Below are 15,749 nucleotides of genomic sequence, written 5' to 3' on the forward strand. Positions count from 1 at the left end.
TGTCAAGAATTGACAGAAAAGCCCAAGACCCATTGGAGCTAGTGTCTTATTAGTCCCTTTTGGTCCCACTCCAAGCCACATACTAAAACCCAATTGGAAATGCCCGAAAGGCTAGCCCAATTAGATAATCAGTTAGATACAAAGGGAGAAACATACAGAATTTTGTGTGTGTGTGACATCATTGTAAAATGGTGTGTATGTGAGTGTAAGACACTCTCTTATTCTCCTTTTGAAAATTGATTGAGAGACCACACTTCTTGGGCGTAAAGTGGAATTGAAGTGAAGATTAAAAGTGTTTCCGAGTACTTATGATCTTTTGTTTTGAATTTCACCGCACCAAGGTACGCTCTCTTGTTCTTGAATTCTGAAATTTGCATAGTACACGTTAACAATTGCAAATGAAGTAGATCCGTTAATTTTCCGCTGCGTATATTTTGTATACGATACAAACATGTATTTCACCAACAGCTGGTTGGGTCAATATAAACTCAGCTAGTCGTTCTTTCATAGAGGCCGCAAGAAGATGAGGATTGCAGCTGGGTTGATGCATACGCACCTGATTTCGTTGGTTCTAAATTGCCCACCCCATGATGGCGAACAGCTCAAGTTGTTGGTGGTTTTTCATAATCCATCAGAGTAGTTCCTTGAAGCTTAGAAAGCTTGTCGATCTCCGGAATCCCCACAAGTTTACATCCTCCCAAACCAAATCAAGTTCTTTGCAAGCCCACAACGCATGCATTGCAGACTCTGATTCTTGCTTGCATTTGTCACACGTTGCATAGTCAATAATTGTTTTCCGCATCAAATTTTGCTTTGAAGGTAATGATTCTCGGCATGCCCTCCAAAGCAGATTTTTCACCTTGTTTGGAACATTGAGAGACCACAATCCTCTCCATAAGTCTTTATCATGTTGAGGTTCTATAAGAGGGTGTTTTGTACTAGCTTCCCTCTTCAAAAACCAATAACCCAACTCGCTGGTATAGACACCAGAACAAACTATCTTTTTCACATTGCTTGTAAAAGGCCAGAATAGACTATTTGCCTTCACCACCCATGAGAGAGGAATGGATTTGATGAGAGCAGCTTCGTCACTAGTAAAAATACCATCAATGAGGTTGTGATTCCATTGCCTTTGCGACTTGTCAATGAGAATTTCAACCTTGGCATCGATTAGAGACTCCAATACAGGGGATAGAACATTTGGATTACTCCGTCTAGGTAGCCAAAAGTCACTCCATAAACCAATTGTTTTGCCATCACCAACCCACCATCTACATCCTCGTTTCAGCACTTCCCTTCCATGTAAAATGCTTGTCCATGCGTGTGAACTTGATCTTGAGTGTTTAGCTTCCATGATTGAGCAATTTGGAAAGAACCGGGCTTTGAAAACTGTATAAAATAGGGAATTTTTATTTTGCAGAAGCCGTCATGCTTGTTTAGCTAGTAGGGAGTCGTTGAACAAAGCAATATCCCTAAAACCCATCCTACCCACCATTTTGGACTTTGATAACTCATCTCATTTAGCCCAATGGATTTTTCTTCTATCACCACATTGCCCCCACCAAAATTTCTTAATCATTGCTTCAATGTCGTGGGATAACCCCAAAGGGATTTTAAAACAACCCATAGTAAAGGTTGGGATGGCTTGGATAACTGCTTTTATTAGGACCTCTCTCCCTACTTGAGACAATAATCTGCTCTCCCAACCTTGCAATTTCCTCCAAATTTTTTCCTTGATATAATTGAAACTTTCTTTTTTGTTTCTCCCCACCAAGGTTGGTAAACCAAGGTACTTTTCATATTGTGTAATTTCCTGCAAACCCAACACAGAGTTAATTTCATGTCTGGTGCCTTCCAAAGTGGACATGCTGAAAAAGATGGCATTTTTATTTTTGTTGACTTTTTTACCTGAGGCCTCCTCATAGCGATTCAAGATGCCAAATATTTTTCCACATTCTTCAGGGGTGGCCCTACAAAATAAGAGGCTATCATCTGTAAACAATAGATGAGCTAGTTCAGGGCCTCGTCGACATAAGGAGTAACCCTTAATGTCACCTGTATTTGCTGCATGATTTATGAGACCATGTAGCCCTTTAGTGCACAGGAGGAATAGAAAGGGGGACAAAGGATCTCCTTGTCTGATGCCCCTAGTGGGATGTATCATACCATAAGGTTCACCATTTACTAAGATTGAGTATGTAGCTGTTTTCACACACACCATGACAAGACCAATCCATTTTTCATTGAAACCCATCTTCCTCATAAGGTTTTCCAGGTACACCCATTCCACCCGATCGTAAGCTTTACTCATGTCGAGTTTTATAGCCATGAAACGTGAATCACCTGTTTTATGATTTCTCAAACAACGCAAAGTCTCAAAGGCCACAAGGATGTTATCAGTGCTAAGCCGGTCTTTTGTAAATGCAGATTAATGTTCATTGATGATAGATGGCAAAACTTTCTTCAGCCTATTAGCTAGAACTTTAGAAAAAAATTTGTAAAGCACATTACATATGCTAATAGGGCGATATTCGTGTACATGCTCAGGTTTGTGGTCTTTAGGATAAGGGTAAGAAAGATGTGGTTAATGGGTTGAGGAAGAGTGCCTGAATTTAATAACTCTTTTAAATAATCAACTAATTATCTAATTGAGCTTACTGGGTTAACCCATTTGGGCTTTAGTATGTGGCTTGGGATCAGACCAAAGGGACAAATAAAGCTCTAGCTCCAATGGGTTTCAAACTTTTTATAAACTCTTGACAAACCTAAAGTTACCATTAATTATATAAAAAGTACCACTATGAAAATATAATTGCATTTTAGGCCTTGTTAATTAATCATATCCCAAGACTCTAATATATAATCATTTGACCCTTCTATAAAACTTCCATAGCAAATAAAGTCATAATTAACTGCTACTTTCTAAATCACTATTTTATTCCTTGAGTCCTTGGTTTATACTTTTAATTATTTATATATTTAATAAAATCTAATTTCATTAAATATAAAATTTAGTAACTCTTTCCTTGAGTCCCTAGTTCACAATCCTATTAGAATTAAGAGTCTAGAAGTTGTGAAGTTTATTAGTTAGGTGACAATTGTTAATTGAATAATTAATTTCATAGTGGTCCAATTCAACATATCTTTTACACTTACAACACACTAATACATCAACTAGAAATTTCTACTTCCATCACCAACTATGAATTGCGCTTTTGAGTTTACAAAAAACTTGTAATTTATATATTTTGTAACTAAATCACATACAATGCATCTTAAGAATTAAATGATAATGTTCAATTAGTTTATGTACAAAAAAGTGTCTTATAAGTTATAATTAAATATTTTAATTACTTAAAATGTGACAATAAATTGAATTTTAGAACACAAACCCTAACACTCGTTATAAATTCCTTGTTCTTTGCTTTCTTTGAAAGTTTTTTGTATTCTTCGAATGTCCTTTGGAGGTTCTCTGAATTTCAAGGCTTTTGGGTGAAAGTTTTTTGAGGTTCTAGACGCTTGAAATCATAAAGCTTCGAATATTTGGAGGTTTCTAATGTTTTTAGAGGCTTTTGGAACTTAATTCCAATGGAACTTCAAGTCTTGGAAGAAAGATTCAAATGAGTCCTCTTTAGATGTTCTTGAGGCAGAGTTTCGACACTTTAAAAGAGAAAAAGAAAAAGATATTAAATGAGTTATGTGGTGCTCTTAGTTAAAGTGGTATCTTAGGACGAGTCCTAATTTAAATTGATGTTCTTGAAGATAAGTAGTGAATTATGATTGGCTCAAAATTAGAGAGCTTTACTAAGACTTGATGTTTGTTGATACTTTCTTTTAACTTTTTATTTCTTTTAACAAAGATTATTATCAACTACTTTGATTAGAAAATTGGTCTTTGTCTTGTGGACCCAAGTGAAATTTAGAAAATTTTGATTTATTAATATGTTATCAACTTGGATGAAATATGGCATTAATAGATTTACTTTCTTTGATTAATTAGTGACAAATAAATTTGGTATTTATAATTATATTTTGACTTGATAATTTGTAATTAGTTAAATGTAATAAATTTTCACCTCTTACAATAACATTTTTCTCATATCGGACATGTCCCACACACTAGTAGGATCTAAATCCATTTTGAGAGAAGCTGTGTATGCAATATCACATAAGGCATTTTTCCATACCATTCAAGGGAGAAATATATTACAAAGGTACATTACAAAAGATTAGAACCAACTGGAACATGACAGCAATAGCGCAGCGGCACACAGGTTGCCATTTTAGCTATAGAGCCTAGGTCCTTTACAATAACAGAAGGTACCCAACAAACATCACAATGCAAGCCATTTTGATTCAAAAAACAAAAGTCAGCTAGTCTAGTACTGTCTAGCCAATCAGAGACACATTCCTTCCTAATGATCTGTGTAAGTCCCTTACTGTCAGTGAGAAACAAAACATGTTGAAAGCCTTGATTTTTGGCTCCCAACCCAGCTTCAATCACTGCCTCCAACAGAGCTCCAGTGTATGTTCTAGCATTACTACTTAGAGCACTCACAACAATGTAGCTAAATAGTTATATAACTATTTTAGTTACATAACTATTTTAGTTACACCAAAACACAAAAAAGAGGGTTGCAGCAGTGGAGCTAAAGCTAAAAATTTTAGCTTCTCAACTACAGTGCACATCTATCTTTAGATGTGCACTGTAGCTCAAAGGTAAATTTTTTTTATTATTATTACACTTCTCTCTCTTCTCTCATTAAACAAACATTTCCTATTTTCTTTCTCTCTCTCCAGCTTCTCTTCTTTCTTCCTCAATTTTTTTTTTCTCTCTAGCTTGCCTGCCAGCTCCCTCATCTCCCTCATCCCTCAGCTCGTCGGCCAGCTCCCTTATCGCCGATCTGTTCTGTTGACCCACCCCAAGCCCCATTGCCGATCTCCCCAAGCCCCATCGCCGAGTCGACCCAGTTCCCAAGTACCCAAATGGGTTACCATTGTTTTCTTAGTTGGCAAGTTGTGGGCTGGTGGGTGTGGGCTTGGTTGATTTTTTTTTCTTTGTTGTAGGCTGTGGTGGTGGTGGTTGTGGTTGTGTTGGTAGATTGGCGTCGGTGGGTGGCTGGGTTTGTCAGCATCAGTGGGCTGTGGGTGGGTTTGTGGGTAAATCGGTGCGTTCGTGGTGGTGGCTCGGGTGGGTTTCGTGGTGGTGGGTGTGGGTGTTGCTTGGTGGGTGTGGGCTTGGTTGATTTTTTTTCTTTGTTGTGGGCTGTGGTGGTGGTGGTGGTGGTTGTGGGTGTGTGTGACTGTGATGGTTGTGTGCAGTGGTGGTGTATAGTGGATATATTATTTGGATATATTATTTTATTATAGTAGATATTTTATTTTATTGTGATATTTATATTATTTTATTGTGTTGAAAGCTAAAATAGATCCACTGCTACAGCATGTTTTGTAAAATTAGTAGATAAAATAGATAAAATAACTTTTTATAAAGCTAAAAAGCTAAATATTTAGCTCCACTGCTGTGGATGCTCTTACAACACCAAAAAACACCTTAGCTCCTTGTAACGTTAGTGCTTCATATGCTGTACCATATCTACAATGTCCCCTGCTTCTGGAGTAATTCTTAGGTATTCCCGGAGCACAAAAAATGGTGCTCATTCCTCTCACATTCATGGTGGGGTTCGCTCATTAAATTTATGGTGGGTCTGCCATGAATGTGAGAGGAGGAAACACCATTTTACTATACTCCATGACTACCTAAGAATTTTCCCTGCTTTTGCCCTTGCAATATCACATAAGATAATAGATCACAAACTCGCATGGATAGAGTACACAATTGAAACTATAAAAAGCGACATGTATGAAAATGACCCAAACCGTTAATGACTTTGTGGATTTGGTTTTTATAACAAATTTTTAATTTATTTATTATCTTTATTTTTTAAGTATACAAATCACTAATATATATATATATATACACACACATTAGACAAATAAAATTTTATAGCAGATACATTAGACAAATTATTAACAAGTAACAAACAATATTATCAAATGGAACGTCATGAATGACAAAATCCTCTAAGGGCTGCATCAGCACATGTGTTGAGTGCCACATGTGTTGACTTGGCACTGATTGCTAATATTTGCTTGTAGTGCAATACAGCCATAAAAAGGCTTCCTCTTATACTCGCTAACAAATATTTTTAGATAGGGAGCCCTTAGCATGGGGTCCCCTATCTTTTTCCATGCAACTGGACACAGTCGGCAACAATGAATGTAAGATTATATGGAATGTTCATACTGCATACCACCATTCTAAAAAGAAAAAAAGAAGAAGAAGACCACAATCATAGAGAAAATGAAATGACCAAACAAAATAAATTCATTAAATTGTGAAATGAAAGAAAGAAAAAAAAAGAGGAGGAAAAAGACCATGAAACAAGAAAAAAAAAACGAGGAGGAGGAGACAAAGAACATGTTCTTAAAAAGAAATTCTATTGGTCTTTTTCTTTTGTATAAAAAAATAAATATTATTGATATATAAATAAAATGGTATTGGTGGGTCACATCCTTAAAAACCGAAAAAAATAAAATAATAAAAGCAGTCGGGACCACAAGAGAAAAAATAAAAGAAAAAAAGAAAACTTTAATATAATACATACATACATGGGTCATGCTTTGCAGCAAAGGCATACCTAACTAATAGTAGATTGAGTAGAGAGACACATCTAACAAAATATTATTACATCATAGTAGCAACCAATATCAATATGATCACAAACAACAATACAATAGCCTGTCAAAGCGCAAAGCAAGTTGTGTAGTGTCAACGCTTTTACGCTTTTTGTGTTTTGTTGTGTTTGTCTTTTTTATTTTGGTCACTGTGAGTTTGCTTTTGTCATTTCTCACATTCATTCTCTTTCACCGTTTCAACTCAGCTTCTCTCTCTCTCTCTCTCTCTCTTTGGACTCATTGAAGTTTCTTTCTGAACTGGGTTTCTATTTCTTTTTTTTTTTATCATCATTTATTTGTCTCTTATATAGTATTTATTGTCCACTATAAATTTTCTTTAAAAAAAAAAGAAAAAGAAAAAATCTTTTTTGAAGTGAGTATTGGGTAGGAGTGAGAGGTAGCAAAATAAATAAAAAATTTAAAAAAATTGGCACTTTCTTTTTGTTGGGTTCTCTTAAAAAGGAACTAATTCTGTTTACAGAGAAGGAAACCTCTTTTTTGCTTTTTCTCTCTTCAAAGCTTCATCTTTCTCTCTGGTTTGTGTTTCTGTCTCTAGGTGTGTGTGTGTGGGTGTATTAGGTTTTGGATTCTTTGTAGGGTGTGGGGTTTTTGGGGTCTGAATTTAGGTAGTTATGGTGAGAAAACATGGATGGCAACTACCTGCTCACACCTTTCAGGTATGTGTACATATCAACTCTGTTTAACTCACTTCCTGTGCTCACTTTTTCATTAGGGTTTTGTTAAAGCACTACTTTTTTTCATGTGGGGTTTTCTCTGAAATGCTATATGTTTAGAATATGATCCATTTTTGGTATGTAATTTTTTTTTTCTGTATTTTGATGCTAAATTCATGTGTATGGTGGTGCTTTCTTTTGCCAGCATTGTTCTATGATTTTCTTAAGTATGCACTTGTTTCTGAGTATTTTTTTTTTTATTCATGTGAGGAGAAACTTTTAGGATCAATTAGGAGCTATATTAGTTTTGGGAGTCTAAGGAACAAAAGTATAATTTTGAGTTCCTGAAAGTGCATGTTTTGTATTATTTTTATTTTTATTTTTGAAGTAATTGGTTAGACCTGGGTAGACCTGGTCCTTTGTTTTTCATTTTTGGATTGTGTAGTGTGACCTTACCCTCCAGTCGGTTTTTAAGAGGAGAGGAAGTGTCATTGTTCTGACATTATTGGTGTGTTTAGTATGTGTTATTAGTCAATTTCTATTTTCTGTTCTTTGAGTGGCAATTCACTTTTAGAAAAGTACTTCTATGGCTTACAGTTTAATTGTTTCTTTATCACCTTAGTTCTTGTTCTTTTGATAAGATTCAATTTAACTTATGCTCTTTTTAGTTCTCGAGGAAAACAAGTTGAAGAATAATTTTAAAAAGTTATTTATTTATATATTTTACTCAGTATTGTTAAATATGCTAGAGCCTACAGTATCACGTCAAGGAAGAAGGATAAGTTGTGAATCATATGGTTTTTATTCAGTTAAAAAAGAAGAATCACAGAGTTGTTCTTGGTTACTAACTGGGCGGTGTTGAATTAGGACTGTAGACTTCATTTTTTTGGCAGGAAGGACTGCCGTATTGAGTCCTCAATCAACCTTGATAGTATTAAACTGCTCCTGTTTCAATAGTTTGTGGGTTTTCTGGTGTTTAATGGTTAAAACAGAGGTCTGTGTTCTGTGGGACATTTATTTGTATCAACAGAAGCTGGAAATGGTCAATATGCTGGTGGCTGGTATGATTTGTCATTTATTCTATTACCATTACTTATAAAAAGAATGTGCTGTTGCTATCAATGAATCATCAGTTTTATAATATCACATGACTGGTTATAATCTTTGTGGACTTTTTGGTTTATGGTTTACTGTTGAGTGTTGAATAATTGCTTAATGCCTTGCAGTGATGCATTAATAGCATCTATCAAGGTGGCATTTCTTATATCAATTTTTTGGACAGTAGATTTTCTTTTTATTCTTGTTTTGTTATAACTACCTGTGTTTATAGTTTCATGTATTCTAAAATATTTTCAAATTTCTTATTTGGATAGGTTGTTGCAATCACTGTATTCTGCTTGTTAGTGGTCGCATTTTATGCTTTCTTTGCTCCTTTCCTTGGAGGCCGTACCTGGGAGTACATTCTGGTTGGCACTTACTCCCCAGTGGTATGTGAGTTCATTTGATTTCTATGCAATTATGTTCCCCGCCACCCCCTCTCCGGTGGCTGTCTCTCTTTCACTTCCTGGGAGGTTTTGAAAACTTCATTATCATTGTTTTAGGATGCTCTTTCTAACTGGATAAATTGACTGTAACACAATTACATAAAATTTTGAGTAATCTCAGCTTCGAAGCAAAACAAAATTAATATTTGATACATGTTTTGCTAAGTGAAGAAGGGGATGAGTGGATGATGATAACTGTTAGTAAATAACGTTAGTGTCCTTTTGCTAAGTGAAGAAGGAGATGACCATAAATATCTCATTCACCTCATATTATGCATTGTCTTAATTATAATATCATGGCATTAGAATTTTCCTAGATTCATTTTCTTCTATTAAATATAGAACTTATGTCTAATTTTATTTCCCTATCATTTCATCACAGGCACTCCTTGTTTTCATTCTTTATGTTCGCTGTACTGCAATTAACCCAGCGGATCCTGGAATTATGTCCAAATTTTATGGTGGGACAACTAATATTCTCAATACAAATCATGGGTTATCAGCAAATGACCTGCCTAGAAAATTTGATGAAACTGCTAGCAGGGATCATTCTTCTCCGTCATCAGCTTCCAAAAGTTCTATAGCAGGGGCTAACTCTAGTAGGAAAGGCTCAGTAGGTGAAGTTGGGGGAGTAAATATTCCCTTGGAACCAACGAGCTCAAAACCCTGTTCTAACATGGGAGGAATCTTCTGTGCATTGTTTGTGCATGAAGATTGCCGCAAACAGGAAGGGGCAGCTGAGGAGCAGGGCGCTGGTGAAGAGGCTTTGTTCTGCACATTGTGTAATGCCGAGGTATAACATCATGAAAAGTATGATGTTTTTTTTAATAAGAGTGATGTATTTTGTTATGGTCAATACATGTCACACCTAGCAATTTTATTTCCCCATACATTGTTTGCATTCTTGTTTTATGATGATTAGCAACATGTGTAATGCAATTCCTTTATGTCTCATGTGGTGTGGGAAGAGAAATTCTAGAAATTTTGATGGCATCTTGACTCTACCCAAGTTGAAATTGATTTTTAAACTCGTCTCTATTTGATTTTAAAGTTTGTAGTAGGTTATAATTTCAGGCATCATCTTGTGTCTATTGCCCTTGTACTCATGCAATGTATATTCCTACTTTTTACTGTGCTATTTTAAGTGCATAATTACTATCATAAACAGAGACACACATAAAGAGAGAGACCGAAACAATATATTGAGTTGAGATGATAGTACTCGGAGCTTCAGCAATCATGTTAGCTGGGAAAATCATGTATGTTATCGACCTTAAACTTAGGGAAAGCTCATGAAATCCAATAATATACCAATATAGTGTCGAGGATGATTATGCTAGCTTTGGAAGATTTCTATTCAATCTGATTGAGAGCAGAAATTTTTTCACGTAATGCTCAATTCTTTGATTGCAATGGTCAATGGCTTTGTTAACCTAAATGGATCTATAATTTTTAGTTCAGTAGGGTGCATTCATTTGTTAAGAATACTTATGTCCAATTAAGATTGTGGATCTAACCATTTCTCAATCTCCAGGAGCAAAATTTTGGTTGGAATCAAAAAAATTTTCCCCTTGTTTCTTCACTATCTTTTGGTCCTTTTAAAATCTCTCTCTTGGTTAGTAGACCATATCAACAGTGGAATTCTGATGGTTCAGCTGAGGTTATTTTTAATTTTATTTTTAGTTGCCTAGCAATTTAGATTGGTCTTGGAATAGGCTAGTGGTCATGGGTTGCCATTCTATAATTATGTTATGGAAAGTAAAGGTTTTGGGAATAGCTGGTTACACTGGAGTAGGGTACGTCTACTTCAGAAAACTTTGATACAGTTAAGGTACAGTACGTAGAATTCAGAATCATTAATGTTTATGCTGTATCTATTGCTCCTTATTTATTTTTATTTTTTTGATAATGTAAGAAGCCTGTCTCTATTGCTCCTTTGATTAAGTCATTTTACTTCCAGTAAGGGGAATTCCCTAGGCTTCGGAGCTCAGACATTTAAACCCTATTCATGGAGATGGTTATCGAATATCTTGCCTTGTGAAAAATAGTCATTGCTTAGGTGAAGAATTGTTATTTTTTCAAAATAGGTACTCTGTTTAGATTTTGAATTATTTTTGGACAGACTTACAATATGCTCCATGATTCTAATGCTGATATTGCCAGTACTTGAGCTTTCATTATTAGATTGATGGGGTGATTTAATTTCCCTGCATATTTTAGGTCACTGTGCTTCTTGATATAAAAAATGGTGCTTATGTCTCTTTAACTTCTCTTGGATTCTGAAGTCATGCTTGTTTAGTAATATATTAGATATGTGCCAATCTTTATTCACTTCTTGTAAGCTACCAAGGCCCCTACATCTAGGGAAATTCATTTGGGATGATAGAGTCGTCTTAAATTTAATCTCTTTTGGTTTCTGGCCACGGTAGACTCATGTCATGGCACACTCTGGTGCAAGAAAAGCACATGGCCAAAAATTATCTGTACAGTAAAACATACTACAATTTGGTTTTGTATAGTAACCCTGGATGCTTTTCATTTTGCAGGTTCGCAAATTCAGCAAACACTGTAGAAGTTGTGATAAATGTGTTGATGGTTTTGATCACCACTGCCGGGTATATCTTCATATTGCTCCAAAAGTGTTCATTACGAACACATCATGAAGTATTGTGTAATTGTAAAATACTTGGTTTTCTTTTGAGACTAACCTCTATATATTATATGGCTGCAGTGGCTTAACAATTGTGTAGGGCACAAAAATTATGTGACTTTTATTTCTCTCATGGCCATAAGTCTTGTTTGGGTATGTATAGCCATCTGATAACTATTTCTAAAGAAAATATTTTCTTGGTCGCTAATATCCCTCTCCTCTCCCCTCCTTTTACTTCTTTGGTTCAGCTTGTTATTGAAGCTGGAGTTGGAATTGCTGTTCTAGTGCGTTGCTTTGTTAATAAGAAAGGCATGGAAGCTGAAATTTTTGATACACTTGGAAATGGTTTCACTCGTCCCCCCTTTGCAACAGTTGTGGTACACTCTTATCCAAAATGCTTTACCCAATGCTGACATATAATTTATTTGTTTAAATATACTAATTAATAAGAATCTTGTGCTAATGCTAGATCTGATTTTATGTAGGCTGTATGTACGGTAGTTTCCATGCTGGCATGTATACCTTTGGGTGAACTATTCTTTTTCCACATGATACTAATTAGAAAGGTCAGTGGCTGAGAAATTTTGTGTATATTTTGCCTTCTATGGTGTTCAGGTTTGTCACAAAGAGTTGGAGGGAGAGATCTTAATATTTGGAGATAACTATACTTGGGTTCGGAATGCTAGTTGTACAGCGTAATCCATTTTGGCAATTAACCAAGTTTAGAAACTAGAAATTAAGCATAGGTAAATATTGGGGACCGGGACTTAGGAGAGGGAATTTCGTTAGCTGTATAAATGTTCTCATTATCCTTTATGTTGAATCAGGGTATCACAACCTATGAGTATGTTGTGGCAATGAGAGCCATGAGTGAGGCACCTGCAGGGGCATCTATGGATGAGGAACTTCCAAATATAATGTACTCCCCATCAGGGTCTGCTACAACTGGTTTGAGTGGTGGTAGTTCCCTGGGTCTACAATACAAGGGGGCATGGTGTACCCCTCCCAGGGTATTTGTGGACTATCAGGTATTTACTATTTACTTTATTTTCATTTTGGGGAAAGTTTGAAGTATCCATCAAAATATATTATTTATGCCCCAACATATGCAGTTTTCATTCCCTAGATTACCAACCAAATGATAAAATACACTCGTGGGTGGAAGAGTTTAATTGCTCCACTGTGCTCAATATCATCTGATGTAAGGAAGAAAGAAAAAAGAAGCCAAGTAAGAAAAGGAAAGGAAGAATTTTTGTTCTTAGTTTTATAAATTATAAGCAATTGCTAAAGGGCAAGGAAACAGACCCCAAAGGAAAAAAGTCTCGGCCAAAAAATCTTTCTCTCATTAAGTAAACCACCTTATTGAAAATGCCAAGGCCCAAGGGGATGCCACCTAAGCGCACCAGAAGTACACAAGAGAAGACATCAGTGAAACCATATCCCCAGTATATTAGGGTCATCTGCATGATTAACTAAATAATCTTGCTCTAGTTGGAACCACTTCCCTACATAGACATAATACTTACCAAGTGCAGCGCACCCCCCCCCCCCCCCTTCTTCCTCCTCTTCAATTTCTTCCAATTATGCTTCTGGATTTTGAGATAACCATTGGATAAAGAGCATGGAAAACCCACTTCTTATATCTGTTGTATAAACCGCAATTAGGCTGGCAAGGTGCTGGTTGTTTTGGCTTTCACTTCTAAATTTATATTATTCCCTATTTGCCCTTATCTTCTGCATTCTTGGCCAAGTTCCTAAAGAAAATAGATAAAAAAAAAAAAGATAAAATAACTACCAAATGCATAGAAATGTTAGATGAATATGAAAAGGTTGTAACCAGTGCACAAAATTCCCACTGTTTGGAGTTTAAGAGAGGTGATTGGTAGGCAGTCTTATCTAATTATCAAAAAAAAAAATTGTTTAATCCATTTCTCTTTTCTTCGTATCAATGTTGACAACAAAGTAAACAAGGTTCTATTTATTTTCATTGCATTATCCAAATGATGGCTTTTGATATATTTTAATGTCCTAGTAGAGATTGGGTAATTATTCAAGAAGTTAAGAGAAGCTTAAATTGAAGCTATGGGATGTTTGTCAAAAAAAAAAAGAAGCTATGGGATAATATATTGATTCTAAATTGAATTCCTAATGTTCTAGAGAAGGGATACATAGAAAGTTTTCTATAAATATCCTTACAATTCTCCAATTTATTTTGCCTTTTTTGTTCCCATTAATTCTTGAAAATTTTGAAATCTATTGGTGATCATGCATGTAAAAGTGGGTGCGAGAACTGACTGCAAGTGGACTGGTTTAGTTCTATTTTTTTATCTTGCAAAAGAAATAATGTCATCCTTGTTTCGAACTTGAATCAAGCTTCTGACCTGATTCATGGGTACTTGTTTTAAACATGGCTACAATAGGACGAAGTGGTACCTCACTTGGAACCTGGGATGGTTCCATCAACTGTCGATCCAGACGCAGCTGAAAATGCAGAAAGAGGGCAAAAGGTACCAAAAAGGCCTGTTCGTATTAGTGCTTGGAAGCTAGCAAGGTTAGATTCTAATGAAGCCATGAGAGCGGCAGCCAAGGCTAGGGCATCATCCTCTGTTCTGCGACCAGTTGATAACCGCCGTTTACAGGATCCTGAATTAAGCTCCAGTGGCAACATGAGCATCAGAAGTAGCGTGAGCACTGACACGGGGGCAAATAAAGAGATAAAGAATGATTTACGATTATCTCCCCTGAGAACCTCTTTTGCTCCAAGCCAAGGTAGCCGGGATGAGTATGAAACTGGGACTCAAAGTGTGAGCAGCTTCAGCAGTCCCAGCCATGTTCATGAAGCTGTCACACTCAGCCCTCTACCGCAAGGTCATGGTCTGGGTCGTTTTAGTGCAGCTACCTCTGTCCCTAGTTTTGTTCATGATCGTCCATTAACTTCTAAGGCGGCCTTTCCAAATGTCAAGACCTCTACATCACACCCTTCAGCATTTGATGAAAAGATCATGCAGAAGGGAAGTGCTGATCCTTTGATGTTTTCAGCTCCAGCTACTTCTCTTCTCAGAGATGTTAAAAGGACATCTGTTGTTTGGGACCAAGAAGCTGGGAGATATGTATCAGTTCCTGTATCAGCTTCAGAAGCTAGAAACCGATCATCCATGCAGATTGGATTGCCAAGTTCTGCTGCTGAAAATAGCAGTCATGGCAGAAGGCCAGTTATTCCACCACATGAGCCTTCATCTTCTGCAGCAAAGGCTCCAGTTCCACAAGCAGAGAAGCTGCTCTACACAGGAGACTCAATTTTCTTTGGTGGTCCACTCCTGAGTGTCCCGGTAAGGGATAGTTTGAAGAATGATCGAGGTTTGGGTTCTAGAGAGAGCCAAGAGAGAGTGGCCTTTAATTTGTCACGGGAGTCTAGATTCAAAAGAGACTCAACATCAAATCAGCTTCCTGTGTTTGTCCCAACAAGTTTTGAGCATAAAACCCAATCTGGCCCCAGTTTTAAGTAGCTTCAAGCTTATCATTGAACTTCTAACAAAACGAATGCACAATTTTCCTCCAATTTGGTTATTGATTGGCCTACGGAAGCTAGGAAACCTTTGACAGGAGCTGCTCTGAGACCCCTGAAGCCTTATGTTTCGAAACTGTTGCAACCACGATTGTATCAGGATGTTCAAGCGATTAGTAGGCTGAATTTCTGAATTTGCACGCCGGCTTTTAGTGAAGCTTGTTTGATTTTACACATCGGCATTAGGTGAAGTTTGTAAATGAGAGGGCAATTCGTAGAAATATCACTCTCACGCTCGCTAAACGTTTCCAAACAATATCACTTCAGTCCTTTCTAACTCTACAACTGAGCTTCATTGATAGGTTTCAGAAAATTTCGAAAATTTTTCTATTCCACTTTTTATTTAATCTTGTTGATATGATTAATTTTCAATTTGCTCTGTTTACAGCTCTCAATTTCGACTAATAGGTGATGTTTTTAAACGACTTGAACATGGCTGTATCCTACGGGTAGAAATATGAGATACAGGGCTGATATGAAGATAGTTCAAATAATACATTAAACTTTCCAATGAATCTTTCTGCTTAAGAGTTCGTAAGAGCATGTCAAATACGGTTATTATGAATAGGTTTGTGAGA

General features: G+C 36.4%; 1 protein-coding gene across 2 annotated transcripts; it reads left to right on the forward strand.

The window, feature by feature from the left end:
• The first annotated feature begins 6,943 nt into the window (after positions 1 to 6,943).
• Positions 6,944 to 15,519, forward strand: LOC142617188 (putative protein S-acyltransferase 19). 2 transcript variants are annotated; one of them, XM_075789925.1, is made up of 9 exons: positions 6,944 to 7,415; positions 8,786 to 8,903; positions 9,339 to 9,749; positions 11,503 to 11,571; positions 11,688 to 11,759; positions 11,855 to 11,983; positions 12,092 to 12,172; positions 12,434 to 12,634; positions 14,027 to 15,519. In XM_075789925.1, the coding sequence occupies exons 2-9, from the start codon at positions 8,829 to 8,831 to the stop codon at positions 15,110 to 15,112; spliced, it is 2,124 nt and encodes a 707-aa protein (XP_075646040.1). In that variant the 5' UTR covers positions 6,944 to 7,415; positions 8,786 to 8,828; the 3' UTR covers positions 15,113 to 15,519. The 2 variants fall into 2 exon arrangements, with proteins under 2 accessions (XP_075646040.1, XP_075646039.1); XM_075789924.1 differs by having other exon boundaries at positions 8,786 to 8,899.
• Positions 15,520 to 15,749: the final 230 nt, after the last annotated feature.

This window comes from Castanea sativa, chromosome 11 (genome assembly GCF_040712315.1).
Source record: "Castanea sativa cultivar Marrone di Chiusa Pesio chromosome 11, ASM4071231v1".
NCBI lineage: Eukaryota > Viridiplantae > Streptophyta > Magnoliopsida > Fagales > Fagaceae > Castanea > Castanea sativa.

Coding starts and splice junctions, on each gene's coding strand:
- LOC142617188 (XM_075789924.1), top strand. CDS start 7,371: ATGGTGAGAAAACATGGATGGCAACTACCTGCTCACACCTTTCAG. Junction 7,416..8,785: donor TACCTGCTCACACCTTTCAG/GTATGTGTACAT, acceptor TTATTTGGATAG/GTTGTTGCAATCACTGTATT. Junction 11,760..11,854: donor TGGCCATAAGTCTTGTTTGG/GTATGTATAGCC, acceptor TCTTTGGTTCAG/CTTGTTATTGAAGCTGGAGT.